The sequence below is a fragment of the Bombus bifarius genome, unplaced genomic scaffold (assembly GCF_011952205.1).
Source record: "Bombus bifarius isolate JDL3187 unplaced genomic scaffold, Bbif_JDL3187 scf7180000008028, whole genome shotgun sequence".
NCBI classification, from domain to species: domain Eukaryota; kingdom Metazoa; phylum Arthropoda; class Insecta; order Hymenoptera; family Apidae; genus Bombus; species Bombus bifarius.
The window spans coordinates 854,792-882,040 of NW_022884400.1; the positions used below are offsets into that span (position 1 = coordinate 854,792).

Sequence of the window (27,249 nt, forward strand, 5' to 3'; positions counted from 1 at the left end):
TTCTTTATTTATTATTATATCAGTGTTTATTATCAATGTTTATTATATTGAGTATTAGTTTAGCAACATTTTAAAACTAATCTCATTTATATCTGTTACAAAAATATATTTCTTGAATTATTAAAGTAATGTGCAATAACTTAGAGATCTCAAATGATATTACAAAGCAGTATTTCATAGATCAATAAATTAATAATCATACAACAATTAATACAGCAAAATAGTAACAAAGAAAGAGGGCAAATCAAAAAAAATATTTCAAACATAAATTTAAATACTACAAAAAAGATACTTTTTTTCATATATACATATATAACTAAGGTATATTTATTATTAAAGGTAGGTAAAACATTATTTTGCTTTTTCAGCATTTTCAGCTGCTTCTCTTCTACCTTTTTCTTTTACTTCCGTATACCATTTCATTCTTTCTGTTGCTATGTTTTTTCCAGCTGCAACATCTCTTTTTCCAATCATTACAGCTGAGAGACAGATAACTATTGCAAGAAACATCATAACAAAGCATATACGAATTCTTGCCTTAGTATGTGCATGCTGGATACATTGATAACTAGTAAAGTAATCAAAACACAAAATATTTAATATATATAGTATTTAAGTAAGTGAAATTATTTCTTATATTGCATCAAGAAATGGAATTTATTTTTATCCTCTGGTACTTGTAATTCTTATTTTAATAGAAGTTTGTGTTTTCAACTAACTTACGAGACATAATCTGGAACTTGATCCAGACTAGGATACCGTTTGACCCAAACTAATATTCTTTTATCAAGATTAGATAGAGCAACCATAGGTGGTCCTAAAGTGCCACAATTTTTCATATATTTTGGACATATATTTTGGATAAAATTAAGAATATTAAAGTTAAAAATATGTATGATATACCTGTTACAAAATCAACTTGTTCCTTCTGACCCGTAGATTGCAACGTTTCAGTAGTTTTAGATTTCTCACTAACAGATTTATTTTCATTTCTTACAAAAGTCGAATGTAATTGCCTTATTCTTAATAATTTAAATTGCCTGATCAATCTTGTACAGAACATTCTACAACAATAAATACTATTTATAGTTTATTTATATTAAATATTACATCTTTAATTCATGAAATGATAACATATATTAATAAATATAATTAATTAAATATAAATATAATAAAGTATAAACATTACAATGTGTAAATGCTAAAAGATACTATTCAAGTACTAATATAACATAATTATGTTTTCCCACATTCTGTTAATTTAATTAAAAAAAAAATTGTTTACTGTATATTACGAAATTTATTAGGGATCCAGAAAATCAAGAATACTTCAAAATATGTTTTATAAATGTATTAAATACTTGTGCATCTTCTTTCACGTAATTTTTATAGGTTACATATCTATAAATAAATCGTATTTTAAAACAGACTAACTATATTTCAAAAATAACATATTGACCTTGCTTAATTATATTACAGAATTAATTAATTGAATATTTGTATTTTGTTATCTTATGTCATTCTACGTAGCAATTAACTCAATTTATTCGTTTATGTAATATTTTAATTTACTGACTATCACAGTCCAGAAAAATTAATCACTTAACTTACTTTTAACGATTTATGTTCATGAGCTGACCAATCCTTTCTGTTAATCGCCTAGGTACTACTAACTTAAAGCACAGTAGGAATATCATGGATATAGGAACACATACACATATATACGAACTGTTAAGATATGTATACATGCCGTATATGCATGTATTTTATACAAATAATTTTTATGTTTAAACTTTTAATCAGAATTAACAAAAACATATTCGAAACGTTTATTATATATTATTTATGGAAAGGTGTAATGATTTGGTAAATAAAGGAAAATAGAAAATAGTTGTTCCCCATACCAAGATAAGTACACTTATAAATAATTTCATTCCTTTTTTAGTTAAATAGTTCGGAAAAAATAGGCTGTCCTTTACTTCAAGGGACCGGAAATTATTGATTATTTTATTTGCAATTTTGTAGTTTCCAATTCGTAGAATTCGGAAATGTAAGTTTTAAGTTGCGAAACTCAGTGGCTCAAAAGTTATGACTATGTAAAACAGGGCATTTTTAGGGTATTTTACAAGTTATTTTGATGCTACATTACCTCCATTCAATGAATGGAGTCCATGAAGTCACTGATTGCACGTAAGTGGCTGTCACTTTGGCGGGTTAAGTCAAATGCATTTTTATATGTTATATATATATATATTTTGCATATTTGGTCTTTCACCCTGACTCAATGCCTCAAGGCCTGCAAATATTAGTTTTTCTAATGCGTTCGGAGTATTCATTTGTGCTTTTTTTTTATCGCTACGTTTCTTTTCGTTTTATATTCTTCTTTATTGCTTTTTTGTGGCCTTTTCCATTTCATTTTTTATTTCTTTTCATTCCGTGAAGGTACATAGAACAATCAATCACAGTGTGGGATTTGTAAGTAAACTCGAGATTGGTTTTGGTTTAAGTCAACATTTATTTTTCATTAACAAACGTTAGTACAAACTAATTTTGCACGAATTTAACTACAGCTCCTGATAGTATGTATTTAAAGAACAGAAACCAATTGGCAGTCAGTTATGAACTGAATGAGGGAAGAGGTCGCTTCCATGACAATGAAGTTGCCGATCGTGTGAATTTTTGTGGCGACATTTTTGCTGTTATAAGAATATTGATTTGATAGTATCGTTGATACAAACGATGCGAAGACATTACGTTTTTAAATAAGGTAAACGAAAGTTGAGAGTATGAGAATGAACATGAGAGCTCACCTATGCGGACCAATCAGATGTCGTTTGTGCAATCTATTCATTGGACGAAGTATGGATACAAGGCAAACTGCCAAAGTAAAGTGTAAAAAACCCTAAAAATTCTTCGTTTTATATAGTCATAATTTTTTGATCCACTAGATTCCACACTTATAACTTGCATTTTTGAATCCTACAAATTAAAACCTATATATAAAAATTAAAAATCACAGAAAAACAATCATGAATACAGATTTTTATTATTTTAGACATAGCAGATATTTGATTGAATATTTTATTGAATAATTATTGAATATTTCTAAAACTTCTAGGAATTTAATTTTTATTCTATGTATCCATAGTTTAAAACTTATAACTGCCTGATTACAATTTACAAGAGTACAAGTGCTAAACGTTTATCGCACATGTTTAATGTATATGTAACGTATTCTACTAAAAGAATATACGTTGATAGAAATTTTACTGAATTAAAATACTTGCAAAATGAAAGTGAAAATTCTGACAAGAAATCCAGATGACTATTTAAGAGAAACGAAACGTGATATTTATAAAGGTTAGTTTTATTTTAAGATACATATTGTTTAAAATAACAAATAATGGTAAAGTAAACTTTCATTATAAATATTTCTACATTTCTTATCGTATAATGCAACATTTATAATATTTTGTTCAAATGGATTATTAACTAATTTTGTACATTTCTTGTTTGTAGTACCTAGGAATTATGATCCGGCATTACATCCTTTTGAAGCAGCAAGAGAGTATACCAGAGCTCTAAATGCAATAAAGTTAGAAAGAGTATTTGCAAAACCTTTTGTAGGATGCTTAGAAGGACATAAAGATGGTGTGTCTTGCTTATGTAAACATCCTTCTCAGTTGTCTATTCTACTTAGTGGGTCTTTTGATGGAGAAATAAGAGTATGGAATCTTATACATAAAATATGTACACGCAACATTTTGGCACATGATGGCATAATACGGGGAATTGTATTTAGCCTAAGTGGTGAAAACTTTATCTCTGTTGGTGATGATAAGACTATTAAAACATGGAAATCAGAAAAATCATCATTCAATCATCAGGAAGAACCAATAAATACAGTTATTAGTAAAGTAGGATAGTAAATATTAAAGAACGAAAATATAAATATTATTTTACTATATTTATTCAAAATATATGAATATTTTATAGACTATAATAAGTGGAATCTCTCATCACCGAACTCAGCCAATATTTGCAACATGTGGCGAAGTATGTCATTTATGGGAAGAAACAAGGAATGAACCAATTCGTACATTTAAATGGGGTGTTGACAGTTTGCACGATATTAAATATAATCCTGTGCAGTCCAATTTATTAGGTATAAAATTATCTATTATTGTACCTAATGAGGATCATATTTCAACATTATAAATACATATGAATTTTGCAGCTGCTTGTGCAAGTGACCGTAGTATAATTCTGTACGATGCCAGAGAAACAGGACCATTGCGAAAAGTGTTTATGAGGTTTAGAACTAATAAATTGTCTTGGAACCCTATGGAGGCTGTTACTTTTACATGTGCTAATGAAGATTATAAGTAAGTTTGAGAAAGATGATATATCGTGTTATTTGATATCAAAGATTATATAGAGAAATTGAGTATAACATGTTTTTTTATTTAGCTTATATACTTATGACATTCGTAAGTTGAAAACACCAGTAAATGTGCATATGGACCATGTACAGGCTGTAATTGATGTAGATTACTCGCCAACTGGTAAAGAATTTGTGTCTGGTAGTTATGATAAATCTATTCGCATTTTTGAAATATCCAAAGGTCGTTCTCGAGAAGTTTACCATACAAAACGCATGCAAAGATTAACATGCATGGCCTGGTCTCTTGATAATAAATATGTTGTTAGTGGTAGTGACGAAATGAATATTCGTGTATGGAAAGCAAAGGCATCGGAAAAATTGGGTGTGGTATGTAATTATTCCAATTATATTTTGTATTTCTTCCTTTTACTATTTTACGCATTAAAGATAATAAAATGTATAATTGCAGTTGAGACCTAGAGAAAAAGCAGCATTAAATTACAGTGAAGCTTTGAAAGAGAAGTTTTCTGCACATCCCCAAGTTAAGCGAATTTCTCGACATAGACAGGTTCCACAACATGTTTACAATGCAAAGGCTGAATTACGTATAATTCGCGAGAAAAGTAAACGAAAGTATGTACTATTACTTCAAAAGAGATCTGAAATATGTAAAGTATAAAATATTTTTGCTATAATTTATTTACTTTATTTCAGGGAGGCTAATAGACGAGCTCATTCTAGAAGAGGTGCGGTACCTTTTGTTTCGGAAAGAAGCAAGAATGTTGTTCATCAAGAAGTATAATACACAATTATGTATTGTAGTATTATACATTTTTATGCTGATGCCCTTTGCGGACTACCGCCGCATATATGCGTTCTGCGTAAGCCATCAATTTGGTCGAGGAACTCATATATGCGTTTGACGAAAACAATTGATAGAACCGAAAGACTCATATGTGTGTCATTTTATTTATCCTGTGGGGAATCTGTGCATGTACATATGTCTAGAATTTAACATCCATGAACGAAAAGCACGCCTAAGCAGAAATATGCGTGGCAATTTTAAATGTTTATCGCGACAGCAACTCGGCCCTACGGTACGGTTGACTTTGAACCGTCCCGTCCGCAAAGGGTTAAAAATAAAGACAAAATGGAGTTTACCACATTGTATTATAATTTGTATAATTTTACAAAATTCAATATAAACGGTAATTTACGTAATGTTATAAACAAGGTATGTCAGCATTTCATCTAAATGTATAAATTTATTTATTTTTTGGATATACCGATCATAGTAAATTATAACATTTGATGAACATGAAATATCTGTTCAAGATTAATTTTATACTGCTTATGCATATTTGTTTATCAGAACAAAACTTATTTTTTATTTTAAAGCGAATGTTAAAATTTATGAATTTCTTGTTATACGGGGTAATTCTCTAGTTGATTCAAAGGCGATGCCACTAATAATACACACATAGTTGTTTTTGCCCTAACACAGGACTGATATCAGATTCTGATGACACATTATTACTTGATATATATTATATATATATAAACAGAGAGTTATTACATTTCCTTTGAGTTAACTAATAAGAAAATTATCCTGTATATGCTACATTCGTTTAATACTAATTTCCTAAATTTCAAAATAAAGAATCACATGATTCAATTTTCTGTTATTCTTATAAGAAATATTAACTTGTGATGCTAAATCATATTCGATATCAAATTTAATGTAATTACTTCACTTAAAGAAACAGGTATTTCATATACCACGTAATGTTTTCGACAATGGATAATATTTTTATGGATACACATTATGGACTAAAATATTGACTATAATGTCTAATATTTATTGTAATAAATAATTTTATTGAAATTATACAACGCATTGCTATAATAATTCGTAAAACGTTACAAACTTCAAGCAGTGATTAATGTCTTGCTTAGCGTAGCTTACAACGATTTATTAATTTCCTTCTATTTTCTTTGCGCATTTATCTTAATAAATGTTTATCAATTTGGCAATACGCAGATCATTCTATATCCTCTTTTCAATGTCGAAGTACGGTGAACGTTCACAAACTAGCTAAAAATCATGCTGAAGTCTTATTTCATGTTTTTGTCAAAGATGGCTAAGTAAGTGATTTTAGTCTTCGTATTTTTGCTTATCTTATATTTTCAAGTCCGCATTGTAGATGTTACATTTTCGGTTGATACGGTTTAAATAAATGAATACAAGACACATTTATCGATTTTATACGTAAATGCTCTAGCATTGTAGGGATGGGGTATTGTATTTAATTTAATACCAGATATTTGAACGTGGGTAAACTCCTTATTAAAATACTATTTTATTATTTGTCAGTTATCATGTGTCTCATTCGCGTTACCTTGTAGGATAAATCAACGACAGTCTGCCGTTTGTAAAATCTGATCTAACGCGTTCATATTATTCGATGAATTCGATGATAGTTATGTAAATTTTAATTTATCATTCCTTGTCATTTCGTATATCGAAAAAATGATGAAGCAAGAGTTCTATCGAATTGTATTCTTAAAATTTCATGTCCTTGGGCGTATAAAAAGCGGCACATAGTCTCCGATTTTTCTCGTTTATCGATTGTATGTTAATTAATACGCACATATGATTATACAGTTGCTTATTCTTTTCTTCTTCTCTTTTTTTAATATCAACTATGCGCGCATAAATTCTGTACAAGACTAGGTTAGTCGAGCAATTAAATTATCAGTGTAAAATTATTTCTTTCGTCGGCTTCAAAATTCCATGGTATTCTACGCTTCCTGTTGTCACTGTCTCAAGGGTGTAGTTCCTCCTAACGATGCCGTCAATGTCATTTAATTAAATATGAGTAGTATCGTATAACAATAATTATAATTTATATACATATAAACACATTTACATTAATTTTGTAAAACACTATTTAGCCGCGTGAAATTCTAATGGTAGAATCCTCGAAGGATTTTAAAAATCCTCCTTTTAATCGATCGAAAATTACGAAAAATCTCATTGCATTGTCGTCCTGTTCAAAGTCACATACATCGATCTGCTAAATATGTTGAACTCCTCTGATAATATTTTATTGGTAAATTTTATCATTTCTTTCTTTTTTTTTTTTTTTTTTGCTTCTGCTTTGACGATTGTTGTCGGGTAATGCAACGCTGTCAAATAACCTTCGATTTCTAAACTAAATTCAACAGCATAAGATTTCACACATTCGTCCGGAACGAGAAAACCATTCAAGAGACATTCGCAGTAACATTAAAAAATATACTTATCTCATTTTTTGTGATAACTTTTATTCCATCCAAATTCTACAATAAACTAGCTCATCGAAAATGCTGTAAACTAGTTGTCATTCGAAATTTTCTATCGCAGAGTCAGCGTCAAGGCGTATCGGCACGCGTCGAGCGATCCTCGTCAACTGTTAACGATTTAATTCAATGAAATAGATATCGATAGTTTCTCGTTGATTTAACGCGAACCCTGCGACTCGATCTATAAAATGAGGAATCAGTTTCCCTGCTATGCGTCCTCCGACTTTTGATTCGCTGTTATTTCCATGAATAGCGGCGGTCGTTAAATTACTTACGCTATGTTTCCTATCGTTATCGATGACTTATGAAATACATATCACCGCGGCAACGTACAGAATCATTCGAACGTGCGACGCATTTCATTCTCGAGTATGCGATGAATCGTTGCAACAAATTAGTTCGTTACGCGATCAAGAAATTTCTTTATTAATCGACGAACATGATCGACCGAGGACGATATGAAATTCAAGATAAAAACACGTTTCAATGATTTCACGAACTCTTCGTGCCTGTAGCCGCATTTACGTGATCTCGTACGAAATTGTATCGTGAAACGCGTCTCAATTTCTCGTAGTCTCTCTGAACGAATTCGCTTTAATCGTTCGGTTCGAAGAGCGTCGGCGAAAGCATCGATTTTACCAGATCGTCCTGATTGCCAGCTTTTTCTAGACGTTCAGGTCAGCCATCATTTTACGGAAATCGGCTAAGGTATTGTAATCGGGGTCTGAATCGATGTCCGCGAAGTCTTTGTTGGAATCGCTTTTCACAAAGCTAGGATTGTATCGACTTAATGACAACGGGCACGGCAGTAATTCTGGCATCACCGAGTGATGAGTAATTAGGGCGGTCAGAGTTGTGAATTCCTTTGTGAAGCCCTGCAACAAACAGAAGGATAATGCGTACAGTTATTATTCATTCTGAATACTAGATTATTCATATTTTCAATCTCTGTCGTTTTACGATCGGGAAAAGAGATTTTTCAAAAAAGGATGAAGATATCTTTTGATTAATGATAATTAAAAAAAAAAAAAAAGAAATAAATCGAAAGTATAGAATACAGCTTTTGCATACGAGGAACGTTCGTTTCGAGAAACTCGATTTTAAAAATCGAAATTAAAAAAATGTATAGCAGAGGTATATAAGCTTTATAAATCTCGATTTGATGTGGATCTATTATTTTTGAATCTATTCACGCTTACGAACAATGTCATGATTTGTATCCTACCATTGATACTATTTTGTTTGCTATCGGCGTGATTCAAATGATTTTGTAAATGAAAATAGCATATTGTTTTGGCATATGGAAAATTAAAAACGGATATGACATCTGCAAAAGTGTGTACTAATTAGTTCAAATAAATATAATTTTACGATTGTTAATTCAAGCAGCATAACTCTACATGTGACGATATTTCGAACATGTTTTATATTAACAGAACGATTATAAAAAATTTTATGGAGTGCTTAATGAATGTATAAAATGCTCTGTAAATTATTGCATTTGACAATAATTCTCTGAATAAATTTCCCAAGAAAAGCAATTTGATCTGATATCACTGAATTTCTCTCGATGTCATTATACTTACTACATGCTATTTTAATAAGCGCCACAAGTGTTTCAATATCGCATTTTGTTAACCGTGTAATGATTTTAATTTTATATTCGTATCATTCTTCCTGTTAAGCTATCGGAAGTGTCTACAAAATTACGATCGTTACGATAATTTGATATTATGTGATATGAACAACAGCATGATTTAATATCGTATATATAGGTGCAGATAATTACTGAAAATATATCTATGGTGTAGGTATAATTCAATTGCATAAATCGACTGTGTTTAATATATTATATTATTCGTCTACGAAGCAAATCAATGAGAAACATTGTACGTCAAAATTATCATCTGCCGTACATATTCGAATCTCATCGCGTGTTGCTACGGCAATGCAATTCCAGATGAAAGAGTGGGGATGAGTTTTGATTTCCCTACGGTACATCCAACAAAACTCATTTATACTCGTTTCGGAGATTATCAAAGTCCACGGACCCATTTAATTTATCCTACAAGGGAAGTCCGTACATTTAAATACGCGTAGCCAAATGGCAAAATACGCAACCAGAGTCGCTTTGTACTTGCACAATGTCTCCATTATAATATTTCAGAACTGAAAGCTTCGGTCCAAACGCGATATTACTCTGTGATGATTAATTTCTGCGTACAAAGCAGCACAGTTGCGAACTCTTCTTTAACGGTGTCCCTTCGTTTTATTCATTGTATATTAAAAAAAAAAAAAAAAAAAACGCTTTATTTTCAAAGACTACGCGTGTAGGTTTGCAATGAATTCTATCATCTAGTAATAAGCGAAGTTAGGAAAGTAAATAATGCGTGAAAATTTCCCTTGAACATGATAAAGTTCATGTATGTACGTACACTATATGTACTAAAACCGAAGAATAGAAATAGCGTAAAAATCGTGCAAAACCTTCCTACGAGTTTCCTGTTATTAAACTAACGTAACTATTAATTCGATCACGATACGAATAATTTGCATGCTGGCAAAAATCCCTCTTCCCTTTTGTGGCAAACAAACAATTTCGTTTCTCATAGGAAGTTTTATTTGTTTCAATAGTTTCAAACAATTCTTGCATTCTCTTATGAACCGTATTCTCTCTAAAAGTATAAAACAAAGCTCAATGGTTGTAAAAGATCATATTTTGTATCTCTATAATAAATACATGTAACAAGGTCGATTAAGTGAAGTTAAATTCAATAAAATTCTTCTTTGCATCGAATAGAGTGATGATATTATCTAGATGTACCTGTATTTTTTTTTTAAATATATATATCTGTTACAAGTAACCTTTCGTTTAATTTGCTCAAAAACTTAAAAGTTTGGGTAGGTCAGAGGTACTTATATTGTGTCGTATCATTCGCTTAACGAAGCTTACTGTACAAATTAAATTGCTAAACTTCGTTTCAGTTGTCTTTCTTTTACACGGCGTTTAATTGGCAGATCGTGCTTGCCTCGTGTGTGGCGAAATGAATTATAATTGTAGATAAAACGAATTTAAACTGTCACGGTGAAAGTGTTAATTACTGTATTTAAGCGCAGACGTTTCGTAGACGGCTAAAGACATTCACGAGAAAGACCGTCCCTCGTGATGACTCGAGGAGAGATTTACCTTGATTTTGTAGCCTTTGTTCGTGCGCATTATGAGATAATGGGCTATTCCGCTTGGTTGGAATTCGCGCGGCACTCGAAGCGAAAGGGCATAACATCCGGGTTTACTGGTGCTCTCTCTCACCATGAAGGCTCCTTCCGGCTCTTGGCTCAACACTTCCAGCGTTATTTCCCTGGAATCATAAATGACCACGACACCGTGAAAATGCAAATTTGTATAGATAAGTAGTAGAAATAACAATTACTACGAGACACCAACTACGACTTCGTATTATCCATGCTAGGCGTATCATACGAGAACACAAAACGATAGTAGATCCAATCGAGTTAAAAAATATATGCGTCTGGATGCTCGAATATCTACGTATCAAGTAACCAACATATAGATCGTATAATAATTAAATATTAAAATTAATCGATATTGTTATCTTTTCATGCTTTCGTATAATGTTTCTAGTACATTGTATCAAAAATGTTTGCATAAGTGAGAAGAGGGAGATTTGACGTTGAAGCAGACGTCCTGTTTACTGTCGCATACGTACATCGATTATCTTAATAAAGCCATAATTCCCTGGAAAGATCTCGAGAATGATATTCCTACTATTGTCTAGCGTATGAATCAAGTACCTTGGTATTCCAGCCTGGAACCAGGGAGCTTTACGCAGTTCAGCTTCTTCGCTGCGATTATTGAGACTATCCGTTCTTTCAGGAAGAGGTGGTGGGGTCGGTGTGGAACCGTGTGTGCTTCCATCAGCGGGTACCGAACTGCTCGAAGTGCTGATCTGAGATCTTCTCTTCGATTTGAATTCTGTTTCTGTACCAGAGCTCGGAGAATTGTGTCCTATCCTGTGAATGTAGTAATTCGAACGTGCTTACTATTACGAATCGTTGAAAGCAAGAATAGACATAGAAAAAGATCCCTATCCTCCGATCAAACGCCAATAACGGTGAAACAATTGAAAACAAATCTGTGTACGATAAAATGCTTCTCCGTCTGACATTACTTGTTCTCGATTCTTTTTCGTATCTTTTCTTCGTTTACGATTTATAAGCGTTTGCATCGAACGACTGACTCCGATAAAAGGAGACGATTTCTCCCTTCAAACTAAAAACTGGCTACGAACAAATTGCCGTTAAATTCTTAGTCTAAGTCTGACGAACGTTTGTGCAAAGTTTCATCAAAATCGTGAGATCGATCGAATTGTTACTTAGAAATTAAGGGCTACAGATCTAACTATAAGATAGTTCCTCTTACGAGATTACCTGTTGTTCTCAATGTTGAAGTTTTTCGCGGTAATAGACGCGTTGATAGTATTATCCAGGCTCTCAGACGGGGGTATCTTGTTGTAGGTCGGCCTCGTACCCTCGGAGTCGATGATCGCCTCGTTTATATAACCCCCAGAATGCGGCCTGTTTGATGGGCTCGTCGGTGTGCTGCTACCACTGACGAGGGGGCAGCTGTCATCCTCACCGTTCAGTCCAAGAACGTCACGTCCACCTGTCAAACCCATCGCCAGCCGCTTTATCAGAGGTGGCTTGTCCGTTAGTCTCTTGTACGAGTTTAGTTCCGTCGGTGAGTTGCTCTCATCGCTGCTCGGTGTGCTCTGCTGAGAGATACTCTTTGGCTCATCCTCGTTCGTAATAGGGCCGAGAACGTTCGTAAAGTTGTGCGTCGGCCGTAGACCCGGGATCGAGTTCGGTGTCTGGTTTGGTGCGAAGAAAAAGTCGATTAATGTTCGCAGTACGATTTAACGACGTTGCTTATAGAGAACAAGAGAATCTCGATAGAAACTGCTGCGAGTATAAGGATGTGTTCGATTTTCTGCAATCTCTTCGTTGTTAACTCTTTGATAGCGAGACAGGTTCGAATAAACCGTCGACTGTAGCGCAGATTTTGTATCTTACGTGTTACTGTGCATGTGCATAACGCGATGTTATCTGAGATTATTGTTCGCGAAAAGCTACAAGTACGTACGATACTTTTTGTATCTCGTGTGAAAAATACAAGATATATCGAGGACAAGAAACAACAACTTTCTAAATGGTTTGTTTTGAATTCTTCGTTTTATCGCGCTGTGAAAGGATCGAGAGTGATAACGATAACTTGCTGTTAAACGATTTTTGTTCACAGAGAGTGGAGACAGGATTATATTCCCTGTAAATAATCGTTTTTAACGTAAATAAAGTTACTTTACTTATGTTACAGGGTACAATTTTTCAAGCGAAGGTTTGCTTTCAGGGAAATCGATTTTGAAAATATATCCATCACGTACTTAACTTCCAAGCAATAATTTAATACACCACGATACAGGTAATTATCTACATGCCCCTCGGTTAAACCTTTTGTTTTATCCAATATTCAACTTACTTTACCGATAAGATAGTAGATTCTATAAAAAGAGACGCGTTCACTAAAACCTATCAAGTTGCAATGTAATTGAAAATTAAGCGTACGTACCGTTATACACATATTCGCTACGAGACAAAAATCGAGTCTCTCAAGAATTATACATCATTTTATAAAATGTTGTTCCTCGTCTTCGATTTACTTTTTTTCGTGAAAGATCACTTCTTGTTAGACGATATAAAATTTTATTGTTATATAGCGGAAAACGTTCTATTTCCAGGAAATATGTCAGGTGTTGCCCTGTACATGCTTATGGGCGGCAGCGTGAGTCGGGCTCAAAATCCGTGGCGAATAGCGGCGTGAAATAACGTCGCGCGTTGAAAAACCCATTGAGCGAAAGTACTAGGGAAAGAGAATGAACGCGTGAGCTCACCTTCACGCTAGCGAGTCGCAGCGTGGGCGAGCCGGCGCTGCCGAGCTGTACGTTCATGTCCGCCGCAGACGAGCCGCTTCCAGTTCTGGACGTGGGCGACGTCCGACTTTTTAGCCACGAATTCGAAGACGAATTCCTGCAAACACCTCCCGCGCCGGCGATCGAGCTGTCGCCAGCCAGCGATTTGTTCTGTGACAAAAAGAAACTGATCGTTAAACTCCTAACGAACTTGCGATCGCTCGTATGCCTGGCATCTTTTTGCTGTGGCAGCACTTCGAGCCAGCGGCGTTAATGCTCGTCGAGAGACCGAACGTAGTATGCGATAAATATCCTTCACGCTGCTATTTTACACTTAGCGTGACTTAAACTCTGCAAACACATTTAAGGCGAGCGAGAAAGTTTCAGGTTTTAGAAATATCAATTTTATCGGTCAGTTCATCATCAATTTCTATCGATACGTTTATCTTCTGAAATGCTTTATTTTCTTCCTGAAAAATGCGAGTGCTGAAAATCGTTCTCGCCTCAAAGGACAAAGAACAGATTTATTTCGAATATATGAAAAAAAAATTTCAATATGTCGGTGGAAATGGTCACGCGATAAACGTTACATAATGCAAACGACAGTGATAACTTATAGTCACACACAATTTCTGAGTTTCTTGCTAGATCGACGTAGCTGAATATCGAATATCGAAGTGATAGAAATTTTGTCGCGTAAATATTCTGACCACTTAAACCGAAATATCGAACAAGCTACAAGTCACACGTTAAATATGCAAACCACTTAACATTTCGCATTTAACGTTTTCACCCGGCAAATCGTTACGTGAATATCGTGGAAATAGATGTCACTAGAAAACCAGTAACCAAGAAACTACAAGAAATAGAACGAAGTCAGTGGAATCGTATCGAATGTTTAACCTGTCAGACAGTAAACGTCAGATATATAGCGGGCAGCTATGAAGTTTTACTTGCGAATTTTGACACGGGAATCGTGCAGGGGTCTCGAATTCGCCGGGTAACGTAACTCGAAAACTAATAAATAGTTTATCGATAGAATCTTACGATTCCCAGGACGATTGCGTAGGGAGAACCAGCGGACATACCGCGACGGACTGACCGTTTACTTGGAAACACGATGGAGCCGAGAGACTTGGGTCGAATTTATAATTAACGTGGCCTGTAAATGGGACACCTCTACTGGAGACTGATGCTCCCGTGAGACTACGTCAGATATCATTCTTACTGACTTTTTCTTACATTCGAAAGTACACGAGACGAAAATTATCTTGTTCGTAAATTTGATTAGGAATTTTCTTAATTTTTCGTACAGGCTCTTTAGTATTTTTAGAAGGAGAGAGAGGTGGTTTAATGAAACTTTTAGGTAGCTTCCGCGGCGATAAACTTTACGCAGCAGGTTCCTTCCTGTTTACTGTTACAAATTTACTTTAATGTAAAAGCGGAGATTCGTAAATTGCCGAGCTACTTGCTTTTGGAAGTTATGTCGCATTATTTACACACGTTTTAAACGCATGTCGCTGGAAAGATGATTTTTTTTCCTTTCCTTTTTCGTTATTTGCCGCGGTTGTTGATAAAATTCGATAGAAAGTTAGATAGCGTTAATCGAGTTTCTTCTCTGTAGAAATATTCGACAAGTAACATCTACCCACATCTCAACCAGTTTTTATACAAAATATGAAATATAAACTCTTACATTTTCAATGTTTCTTTTTTAATAACGATTTTAAAATTCATGCACCAACTAGTGAATTGAACATTTTAATTATACGCATTATATGTTTTAGATGATTCTGTATCTCGATATTTATTTTTCTGTTTGATGCTTTTAATCGTAAGAAAATATTATGTTTAAAATTCGAATTATGTTAATATCGTGATATTATATATAATATTATGAAAATTCGCACAACGATATGAAAATTTCAAATATCGAACAATACAATTTATATCCAAGTCACATAAAAAGACTTCAAATTTCAAAAATCAAGTAGCTGAAAAACGCTCAATTATTTCCACTTTTATGTATAGTAGTGACTTGTAATGGAAAAAAAGGTTATTGCATTACATAAAAGTTTCATTAACCCTCCAAACTTAGTACCGTGTTCTCGCAACATTGTACTTTAACAGATTATCGAACTAAACGATAAATAGACATATTTGTTTACGGTATAACCGTGCCAAATTCTAATGTAATAAATTAAATTAAATGTATCGCGAAAAGCGTGTTCCTACTATTAAAGGTAATGGATAAAATAAAGTTCTTCTTCGAAACTTAAAGGTACGGGTGAAAATCATCAAAGTTGAGACCTTCTACTTGTTAGTTATTTTTAAGTAAGTTCGATCCCTGATAAATTGCCCCGTTTTTTCATTATTCATTTTCATTGTTCATTTTCATTTTCATTCACAGGATATGCCGGCATCGTTCGATGAAAAAGATCTGGGACACGCTTAGCATTGTAAGAGAAACGATAACTTATTTGTTTCCTGTTGATAGTAATTTATCGCGTGTAGAAAATATTGTTTCATTATTATTATCATAGAGTTTTAAAAGCACGACAAATTTGCAAATTTATATGTACAAAAAAATTGATACCTACAGGCATTTATTGATAATGTTAACATTTTATATAAATATCGTATTCGTAATTTAAATTTAAGCCTCTTCCTTATTTTATTCCAAATTGACAATTTAATTCACTGATTTTTATTGAGATCAAGTCTTGCTGTATCATAAAGAAAATATCAAGTACGCGTGTATATCGTCTGAGAATTTACAAGTCATACAATTTTCTTCGTTAACGCGTCGATAAAATAAAAATTAAGAGAAAGCGACGTCACTGACACGGATACGAGACAAAAATATGTACGTACCCACGAAGATCGATTCTCTTGTTTGTCCTTTCGGTAGGGTGGTGATGATTGCGGTGAGATCACATCTTGAAGGATCGGTTGGCGCTGAAGCTGCGCCACGTATGCCATACGAAAAGCATTGCCGACGATGGTGTTTAACTCCTCCGCCTGGAAGAAAACGGAAGAAGAAGTTTTATTCGATTGCCACGCTTTGATAAAAGCGTAGTAATTGCTATTCATTTACGTTCAAACATTTTAAAACACGTTTAAGGCCAATTATATCGTGCTTGAACGTCAGATTGATTGACCTAAATTTAATCAACGAACTAATTTGTTATTGCATCAGAGAATTTCAATTAATTCGCTATTCACCTTTTTATCCTCTATGTTTCGGTTTACATCAAAGACGAACTTCGAATCATCGATGGTCAATTAAAAGTGGAAATGGTAACTTTGCGTTTATCAAAGCGATTTTTTCTTTTTCATTTAATTCGTTTGAAAATAGCGTCCTTATAATTTTACTTTGGCTTTAGTTGCGGGTCGATGGCATTTTTAATCGATCTTTTTTCTTTTCGTAATAATTCGCATCTTATTATTTTGTGATCCAGCAAACGAACGATCACGTTCCACTGATAATATTTAAACTGCTTAATTTTAATTACTATTTAATTAATAATTTAAACTGCTTTCGAAGAAAGACTTAATTTTTTTTTAAATTATTTGTCAGATTATTTTATCAGAGACTTTTTATTGCACATACTTTTGCGCATGCAGATTCTATTTTTTTACTATGTTTAATACGTTAGACAGTGCGCATATCGATCTTGAGCGATCTCGATCTCACGAAGGTCATGGCACAAGTGGTGAACCTTTTGACTCGTTGTCAATCTTCTTGCCTCACTGGGTGGTGTGACACCAGATTCTTTTAGACTCTAGACGCAACAACATCTGTGGCTCTTTACTCGCAATTAGAACCGCGCTAGTCCCTAAAGCCTCGTCTACACTAACAGAAATTATCTGCGTACATTGTACGCAGACAGTCGCCAAAAAATGTACGTAGACTGTGTAAAATGCGATGTATAGCTCGGTCGACGAGTCGAGGATGTGTTGGAGATACAACATTGTTGAAACCATTTTGAGTACAAAAAGTATGTGCTTTAAATACTTTTTAAATCTTGATTTTTAAACAACAGATACATACGTCCACTTCTGGAGTCGGGCATGATATAAATACAAATAATTAATATTACAGCGATGAAAAAATTGTTTACCATAAAATACTACACGCATGTTTGATTGGTGATATTTATTGTAATGTAATGATTGTAATGATTTTATTTATGTTTTTCAACACTGCCAACAAATCTTTTTTTCGGTGCTAATAGTTTTCCAACATAGATACACAGGTAAATGACTTTTCATAAGAAATGGCGTGACACATTGTCATCAGTGTTCCATCAAGAAAAATGTAGTTGTCTTGTGTTCGATTTTTGAACAATTCTTTACGGCACATCCACGAAGAAATGGTACGTGAGCTTGCAGTGATTTCGATAAATCGTATGCATTTTCAAATTTTCTACTTTCGCCCTTCCTTGCCTGAGAAATAAAGAAAATACTGTGTCATCGAGTCTCTCCATCGCACAATGGTATCGTTGCTTGCATCTTTTACGAGGTAAAAAACATATTCCATTTGCCCGCAGACGTTGTCTCTTGTTTTCCATTCCCATGGAAAACAACATACTTGTTCGTGGACGTGCATTTTACGGGGCTTTTGCCCGGACGACGCGTGTCTGCCAATAATTGTTCGTCGGTGTGGATGTAGCTTTCGTTCACCAACTATCTTTGGATTGGAATTTTGTCTCTCGTTGTCGGCGAATTTTCCATGACAGACAGATGCTGATTAGCTGCGACACGTGTCTGTCGGACAATTGTCTGTCAGTGTGATCTTAGCTTTAGGAGTATCGTCGCTCAAAGCCGCTATTGAGCCTAAATTTTGACGTGATGACATAATTATGCTTCCGGCTATCGGCAATACATTACTCTTGGAAACAGATCGACATCGCACGGGCAATCGATGCTAACAATTAAATTATTGAATTACTGAAAAGTATCTGACGCATGATTTATAATACACAGAACGACGTACATCGATTAGAAAAGAAACTGATCGTTAAGGTATCTCGAAATATCATACACCGATGATTGTTTAACAAGATAATAAATCTTTCTTGTTCGATGATCAATTGGTAGTAATTATTTATCGAACATCTTGTAAAGTAAAATTAGTTGTACCTTACACGTTGTTGGTAACTGGTGGTACAAGCGAAAAGAGGGTGATTCTACGCGAAAAAAGAAGTCGAAAATATAGAATAACAATTTTTCGTTCGAGAAAATCGACTTTGAATTTTCGCTCGGTACGCGTGCACTTTATTACGTCTCGTTATAACGGATCTCACTGTAGATCGTTGTCTCGATGGAAAAATTGAAAAAAAAAATTTTTATTCTATATTTTCGACTTCTTTTTTCGCGTAGAATCACCTCCTTTTCGCTTGTACCACCAATTACCAACCACCCTGTATATCAAAAGACACGTGCGATTTGTATCACTTTGAGCGCTCAGTCAACCCGTGAAATGGTTGTTGCTTATGGCACACGCTATTGGAACTTAAATCGTAAGGCAACGGGTTAATTAACATTAACCTTACCAGACCCGGTCAAACGATCGGTTTGCAAATTTAATAAAAACTTGTACATTCATCTAACTTTATGTAAATTCTTACATTATCTGATTAATCAATTTCTCAATTTTCGTTAATATATTAATATAAGGAAAGTCAATTTTTCCCTCTACCTCCTTTATTTTTAATTTGCCGAAACTGTTGATCGTAGCTACGCGCAGTGTATCTCTACCATACAAACTAACATTAACGTAACTCTGTCGTAAAGCGTTTTACGAACGAATGTTCAGTCGTTCGTTATCGCCGTAAAATGGAATCGCGAAAATCCCACAGAACTACGCGTAAAAGTTTCGCGTACAGTTAAAGAGGAGTCCGAAGACAACAGAAAGAATGTTGCTCGTCCTCTTCGAAATATATTACGCAAACTGAAACGTATATCATTCGCACGGTGCGAAGGACATTGGCGCATTGGCAGACGAGTTTACCGTTTCCCCATAAAGAGACTCGACTCTGTCCCGACTATTCGAAGCCCGTAAAACGAGCCGGTGGTGCGGTCTGCATCAATGCATGTGGTCGTTCGCGCGTCCCGACGAAATTTCCGATGACGATCACGAGCACAGGCACGGTGTTTCACGTGCTTAAGTGGCGTTCGTAGCGGCTCGGATACAACTAGGGGAAATTAGAAGAGGAAGAAACGGACGTGTAATGTGTAATCCATACGACAGGCCTGACGGGGGCGCAAAGCGGAAATGGGGTCGATACAGAAAATAAACTACGCGGAGGAACTTTACATATGCCGACCGAATACCACGGCATGTGCGAAGGACGCGCACAGAGGGACAAAGCGCGATGATAGAACGCTGGATGGTGAAAAAGAGAAAGATCAAGTGGGAAACTAGAATAGGAAGAGAGAAGAGCGGATGCACAGCGTGAAAAAGAAAGAAGTAAGACAGATGGAAGAAAAAAGGAGAAAGAGGAAGAAGGATAAAGAGCGTGGAAAGGGAGGTGGGGGTAGGAAGGGAAGAAGAGCAGCAGGAAAAGGGTGAAAAAGAGAGTAAAATGAGGAACGAGGGAGATGATAGCGCTGCATCCGATACTATCCTGGAGGCTGTGGTCGACGTTTCCCTAAGCCGGATATTCGAAATGGGAACCGAATGCGAACATGGTGCTGGTGCGACGCGCGTATTCTTCGTGTCTGCGGCCGGAATACGGCGTGTTTCATATCCACGTTTTTCGGCGACGCCGCATCGGGAATCGACCGGCGCCGATCGTCCAAGCGAATTTTATTTCGTGCCGCGATGCCCGGCGACAGGCCGCGCGAAACAGGTGATCGGAGCTGAGAGTTGTTTCACGCGGCCATTTAGTTCATCCTTCGTCGTCCGCTTTACGATGGAATTGCGAATATTTACGAGGAATTTTATAGCGAGAGAAATGCGGCCGCATGGTAAACGACTTTTTGTTCATAATAACGCATCGAAAATATCGACCAACGAACGGGGTTTTGCTAGGCGAAGTATTTCCTTTGCTATTTCGCGCAATGTTATTTAATAATATCAGGTTGTCCGAAATGTTTCTTTCGTTTTATAAGGAAATAATAGACGCACAATGTTTTTTGTTTTATATTAGTTTATTGAATTATGCACGAAATGGAGCATACCTAATTTAATAAAATAATATAAAACAGAAATTGTTGTTCATCTATTATGAATTCGCCTTATGAAACGAAAGAAACTTTTCCGACAACCTAATAGTATCTAGTTCGAGTATTTATTTGAAATTTGGTATGAATGTTCTTTATACATTCCTCTATCGCCTGAACCACGCTCAGATCAAAATTCTTAAGTTTACTACTTTTTGAACATTCGGAATTGTTAAAAAAAACATGCGAAACAAGAAACTTTCCTTCAAACGGCCGCCATTTTGTGAAAAAATGTTGTTTTGACTTTTCCAGGGTTCATGCTATAGCGGCATCTATACTAATTAAGAATCTATTCGGATTTTTTGTTTCAGATGACCAGAAGGGTTGAAATCATGCACGCCAGGACACCTTTTTTTTTAGCACCACCCACTTTGCCAGCTCATAACTTTGTGAATTTTGAGTTTTTTTTCGGTGAATTTTTTACGTAATCTTAAAATATCAATAAACAAATGCTAAGAAAAAGGATAGCAAAGATATTTTTTGTTTCGTTTGTACAGAGCTTCAAAAATCCCCCGAAATTCATGCCTCTAGACTAGAATAACCCCTTAATTTTTCTTTTTACATTTATAGCCAACTGTTCTATGACTTGTCGTATGAATCAACGTTTTTAGTAGAAACAAGTAGTTAATTCAAATGATGCAGTCTTTTTTTTTTTTTTTTTTTTTTGAAGATTGTCTACCATCGTATATGATCGAGGATTAACTCGTTGAGAATCCTGGACGTTTTACTCACGGCATTTACCGTGGTCGCGTCAACCTGTCGTTATCAATGTAGGAAATCATTCGGAAACGGATCAGCGTGATTACACAGGATTTCTTTATTGTCATTCTACCCTACGTTTTAAATTCGATTTCGAGCCGCTCGTTCGAATCACGTTCGCTCGTAAGAAACGGAAATTTATTACGTATTAAGTAAGTAAGAATCGTTTAGAAGATACAAGAAGATATAACATATTTTTATAACACGCCTTGTAAATAATATGTATCGCTTGTTTAATAAATAAAGCTTATAATCGTGACTTTGCCAGTAGAACGGTTAAGGGGTTTGGCAAACGCTTTAAATGCAGTGCCAGGGCACTCGCTCAGTCCTATAAGTGCAAATCATCAGTTAGTTACATACATATATTTATGGGGTACATTTATCACCTGATCCTTTTAGGACTACTCTGAAAGGATGAGAAATGGTGCTCTCCGAATGATTGAAATCCTCGCGTAATGTTCAAACCGAAACTCTCGAAAATAATTGCGAATTCCGCCTGAGAATCTAACATTGATAACAATTATACGATATACGCACAACAATCATAAATAGTTTATGCGTAATATACATTTATTGCCATGCGAAAGGGTAGCAACATAGTATACAAGTTTTAAACGAAAGATATCTTCCAATTTTTTATTTTTATTTGACATTTGTAACATTTTCTAAACTATTTAATACAACGCGACGTCGTATGTGTTCCCATAATTTATCTCCGCGTATGTGTATAGTTATATAACAATTTTTTTTCGTTTCAGAAAGATCAAGCCTCTTGCAAATTAACGTTTCTAATTAATGTTTTCGAATCGTAATCGTTTTAAACCGAGCCTCAAAAAAAAAAGAAAAAGAAAGAAGTGGTGGTAATGAATGAAACGATTCACTGAACTTGTTTCATTTCTATTTTATTTTTCAACCCTTCTGTTAGCATAGGTCAACCAGAATTTTAACGAAGATCACGTAGATCAATCATGCGTGCATGCGGGGTTTGATAACTGCGTCCGTAGTCCGTAGCGGCAGCGATCGGTTGTCAGTGGCCAGTGACTGCGAATTTGATCCCGTCTCTCGATGCACGTTATCCGATGCTTGGTACGCTTGGAATTCGCAAGAGAAATCAGTTTCAATCGGTACTGCTTCCAAGAGGTGAGAGGAGTTAGCTGTACATTTTGAGAAACGCGACTTGTCAGAAGGAAATAATCGAGTATGGTTCGAGCTATCGCGTCGCAGGAAATAACAGATCAGTTTACAAATAATTTATCGAAACGCGTCAGAACGGTTTACGAGTAATGTAATATTTGAATGATTTACAGTAATATCCATCGAAAATAGGAGAAAGAGTTTTTGGAGAACAGTGTGTATGAAATATCCCAAGAGATTGAATTGAAACTGCAATTAATATGTTTCTAATTCATAATATACTGTTCATAATTGTATGCTATAGTACTATATCAAAGTAGAAATTAATAAACGTATATTAAAAATTTTGTTGTAACCGTAACGTCATCCGTCACATTTTGTAATTGGCTGTAAAGTTTTCGAGAGTAAAATTGAAATTGTATCTGGATGGTTACTTAAATTCCACTTATTTAGTAGCTTTTACTTTACGAAATATTTCCTTTGTTTCTCTCTTTATCGATTCACCGTTTAATCTTAGTTATTTAATATTTCTATATGTATAAAATATTTTTGCATAACGTAGCGCATTAAATGATATTAAATGCAAATTAAAACGTTCAACTGCGTTCGAAGAATGTGTAACACTTGTAACTTGTAAAAATATTTGTCATTGAGTTGCATAATTTTACGCGAACCGGTACTGCATAGTAATTACTATTTTCCGAAAACAGTTAAGCGAGTTTTAACGTTACAGCTGAGCGGATGGGAGCGGTAGCAGGGGTTGCAGGAACTAAAAGTACAAAGATCCTTTCCCGCTCTGAACTTGATAAAGTCATAGCGAATAAATTCGTTAACGAGATTTCTTGCGAACTAGTTAGAAATTGCTGGCGAGTTTCAGTGTGGCGAAGTGTTGTTCTTCTCTATCGTTTCGAGAACCAGCGTATAGATGTCTTGTTTAACGATATCTTGTTAGGAGTGTCCAATAATCGAGTTCTGTTTCCCAAGAACTTGCGCATTTATTCCTTCTTTTTGTTTCTTTCAGCGATTTGAACTATTGTACAATTGCGTTCAATCATAAGATCCAAGCAAGTAATTCCATGGCTACATCCTAAGTTTAGTAACGAGTTTTGGCAAACGTATAATAATAAGCTCGTTTCACAATGCCAAGTAAATTCACTTAGAAATTCTTTGAAAAATTATTAAATCGCATAAATTATGCTTCAAATGGCAATGGATTTTATTATCGTCGAACTTTATACTGTTAGATATTTTATTCCGTAGCCTCTGTTACCTTGTAAAATTGTATTTTTAATTAACATAACGAATATTTCTATCATACACATACGTGTAATTTTAAATTAATTATTAAATTATGGAGAAGTATTTTAAACATTTCCCAATAGCTATAACAGCTTTCCAAAATGGATTTAGTTTAATATTTACTTAATACTTGAGCGCTACTCTATTTCCCGGTGATAGAACATCTGTTTCCTCTATATCATGGGATCACGTGAAACAGGAAACGTTACATAGTACGTACATTGGAACAATATTATTCCTTGCGCGTTTCTATAGTTTATTTTTGGCGTCGCATGATCCGTACCTACGCGTCAAATGATTGTGTGGCTTCGGACTGACATATCGTAGATACCTATACAATGTCCAATGAAATCAAACCCATCGTGGTTACGTGCAATTCGCCTGCTATCGAGTGAATTTCCTATTAAAAATAACACGGCGCTTGCTTCGTATTTCTAGCTAATTTCCCTATATGGAAAAAAATAGCAAAAGCTGTGGACGAAAGACTTTCCACGAACACACAGTCGTCGTTTCGTGGCAACTTCTTCAAAGCAGCGCCGTTCCCCTCTGTTCGAGATCAAAAAAGGCACGAGTGCGTCGGTTACAAACGCTAGAAAACTCTACGTCTGGTTCGAGACCGATCTTCGTTCAACAAATAGACGATAAATCCGACAAAAGGTTTATCCAAAACCGTAGGGCGGACGAGAGCAGAAAAGAAAAGGGATTCGCAAAAATGCGGCCGAGGGTGGATCGCGCACAATATATCCGGTGTGGAGTCGGCCGCGTGACGGTTAAGACGAATGTAAAAAGTAAGTAGAAGGGTGGTATATTCTCATTGCTGTTCGCACAATGCGTCGTCTTTTAGGTGGCTTTCGTGGCGTGCACCGTCAACGTGGCGCATTAATACGCACCACCGTGGCTTTTATGAGCTTTGGAAAAGAGAGCGATAGCCTGTCTGCCTCTCTATCTGCCATTTCACCCTGTTTTCACCGCCGGGTACACCGGGTATCTCGGCGGTGCTTCGGCGATGCGTGTTTGCCTCGATGCCTGGCAGCGGGCCGTGACGTCGTCGTCGTCATCCATTCGCAATCAAAGTTGCGTCGACCATGGTGCCGTATCATTCTGAACGACGACGTACACCACAAACCGAGCGAGCATTCACGTGCGGACTGTACGACGATCCCACACGATGTTGGCGGCACGCGTAGCGACGCGCTACCTGCCAGCGTATGCGTGGCCAGGACCTTTCTAAACGCAGATACGAGCCGCTGGTCTAGCCAAGGGTTGCGACGTGAGTGCTTATTACACATTCAAGGCTTGCATTTGCACTGTGGCCTGCTGGAAAGCTGCACGCCATTTCCCTTCCCTTCTCACCCCTTCTCGTTCCTAGCCCTCCACCATTGCCTTCCACCCCCTCTGTCGCTCCGCCTGGTCACTCTTCTTCCTTCTATTTCTCCTCGTTCGTGTAAGGGCGTTTCGTTATATACGACATACCACGGCCATTGCCGAGGATCCGACAAAAAGATGTACCGCCGCGCCGCGCTCACCGAGATTCCTCTTTTCCTCGACATTTTCATTTCGTTTTGTTGCTTCCAGCCAGCCATCCTTTTTTCCCTCTCTTTGCCCACCGTTTCTGACGCTCCACGAGTTAAAGTTAACGTTACCGAAAATCTTTAACTCCACGCGATTCAGACAAATTGCCCGGCATCTGATTGCGGTTGGCTATTCGGATATCGTAGCACGACGCGAGTAATCACGTGTATTTGTGTTTGTGTCGAAGCGTGGGTACCTGGCCACGTTTCCACTTGTAACCTTTTGCTAACTTTTTAGTAAAATTACGTGGAGCTTAGCGATACGGGTAGATAGAGCGATGAAAATAACGTAATTAAATTGTTAAATAGGTAGTCATCGTTTCGTGGAATCAATGGAGATTATAAATTTAAATTGTTTACGTATTTAAAGATTTGCTAATGTTAATAATAAATTCACGGGTATTTCATTGTTCACTTGTGCAGCTTATATATCGCTATCAATTAATTAAAACATCGATATCCATCAGCGACGATAGTTTCTCTGTTTTTTTAGAAGCTTTTTTATTTAATCGATATTTAAACAATTAAACGATCTATAGACAGAGAATTTTGCAAATAACCTAACGTTGATTCTATCATTGTCATAATACAAATAAAAAGAAAGTTAAGATATTTATCTAAGAAATGTGAAAAATTCTGTTCCTTATCGATTGTCTAAAAAAAATGTATTTTATCGTACATTAAACGAATATTATTAAATACTTAAAATGAGTAGTACAAGATATTTAAATACTTAAATAGTCCCTTTCTAGTACTTAATTAAAAAGAAAAGAAAACTCGGCGTCTACGATTCTTTATCCCGTATAAAATTCGTACATCGAATCGATCATGTCGCGCATGAAATTCGGAAAGCGGAGCCAATAAAAATTAAACAACGATATTCACGGTATATCCCTCGATAATTGAAATATAATTGCGCAAAGCCAATTCTCATTAAGAAAGATCGCAATTTCGCCTCTGGCCGAAAATTACACCGGAATTATACGCGCTGATAGATATAATTTTCGTTTCATTTAAATCCAAAAACACCAAAAGAACGTACCTAGAAAAATTGACGCGGACAGAGGTGGCAATTCGATTGCCGATCGGAAAACAATAAAAAGAAAAAAGAGATATCGGACCCGTTACATTTCCTGCGAATTGGTTTCTACCCTGCGACCCAATTGCGAATCATCCGTCCGAATAATTTTATGATTTTCAGGCTTGTAGTCGAGGTGGATGCTCGCGCCAGCTTCGAAATATTTCAATTACGGGGCGAGTAGCGCTATAATTGCTGTCGGGCTACGCCATCTCATAAGTTGTTTGCGCTCACAACCCGCACAGCTCGCAATGTGCATCTCGAAATAGCAAAGAACGTGTTGTACATTGTTGACCGCACGCATTCATCGCGTAGGCAGACGCGAAGGAAAACGCGATAAACCTGCGAGATACCGTGGAATGGACGAATCCTTTTCAATTTGAATATCTCGTGTGTACATATAAATGTTTGCTTTCAATGTGGACGATTTCGTAATGACACGACCAGCGACGACACGCGTCTCGG

At 35.6% G+C, this 27,249-nt stretch overlaps 3 protein-coding genes across 7 annotated transcripts in view; 1 reads left to right on the forward strand and 2 right to left on the reverse strand.

Annotated features, from left to right (window-relative positions):
• Window positions 1-25: 25 nt before the first annotated feature.
• Window positions 26-1,720, reverse strand: LOC117207387 (protein FAM162B). 3 transcript variants are annotated; one of them, XM_033447568.1, is made up of 4 exons: window positions 1,612-1,720; window positions 904-1,064; window positions 724-817; window positions 26-568 (listed from the first exon to the last, which is right to left on the reverse strand). In XM_033447568.1, the coding sequence occupies exons 2-4, from the start codon at window positions 1,061-1,063 to the stop codon at window positions 352-354; spliced, it is 471 nt and encodes a 156-aa protein (XP_033303459.1). In that variant the 5' UTR covers window position 1,064; window positions 1,612-1,720; the 3' UTR covers window positions 26-351. The 3 variants fall into 3 exon arrangements, with proteins under 3 accessions (XP_033303459.1, XP_033303460.1, XP_033303458.1); XM_033447569.1 differs by having other exon boundaries at window positions 904-1,079; window positions 1,612-1,705; XM_033447567.1 differs by lacking the exon at window positions 1,612-1,720 and adding an exon at window positions 1,362-1,442.
• Window positions 1,721-3,290: 1,570 nt separating this feature from the next.
• On the forward strand, window positions 3,291-6,418 carry LOC117207385 (DDB1- and CUL4-associated factor 13). The gene is made up of 7 exons (XM_033447562.1): window positions 3,291-3,360; window positions 3,520-3,917; window positions 3,997-4,165; window positions 4,238-4,385; window positions 4,471-4,771; window positions 4,854-5,017; window positions 5,099-6,418. The coding sequence occupies exons 1-7, from the start codon at window positions 3,291-3,293 to the stop codon at window positions 5,184-5,186; spliced, it is 1,338 nt and encodes a 445-aa protein (XP_033303453.1). The 3' UTR covers window positions 5,187-6,418.
• Window positions 6,223-27,249, reverse strand: part of LOC117207384 (tensin-1-like) — a 197,541-nt gene continuing 176,514 nt past the window's right edge. For 2 of the 3 annotated variants that reach the window (XM_033447561.1, XM_033447559.1), the window contains exons 4-9: window positions 16,588-16,734; window positions 13,696-13,884; window positions 12,179-12,618; window positions 11,543-11,761; window positions 10,917-11,088; window positions 8,395-8,604 (exon numbers count right to left, since the gene is read on the reverse strand). In XM_033447561.1, the coding sequence (XP_033303452.1) occupies window positions 8,395-8,604; window positions 10,917-11,088; window positions 11,543-11,761; window positions 12,179-12,618; window positions 13,696-13,884; window positions 16,588-16,734 (1,377 nt within the window). Of the gene's footprint in view, window positions 8,605-10,916; window positions 11,089-11,542; window positions 11,762-12,178; window positions 12,619-13,695; window positions 13,885-16,587; window positions 16,735-27,249 lie in introns of all 3 variants that reach the window. The other variant, XM_033447558.1, reaches the window with a different exon arrangement.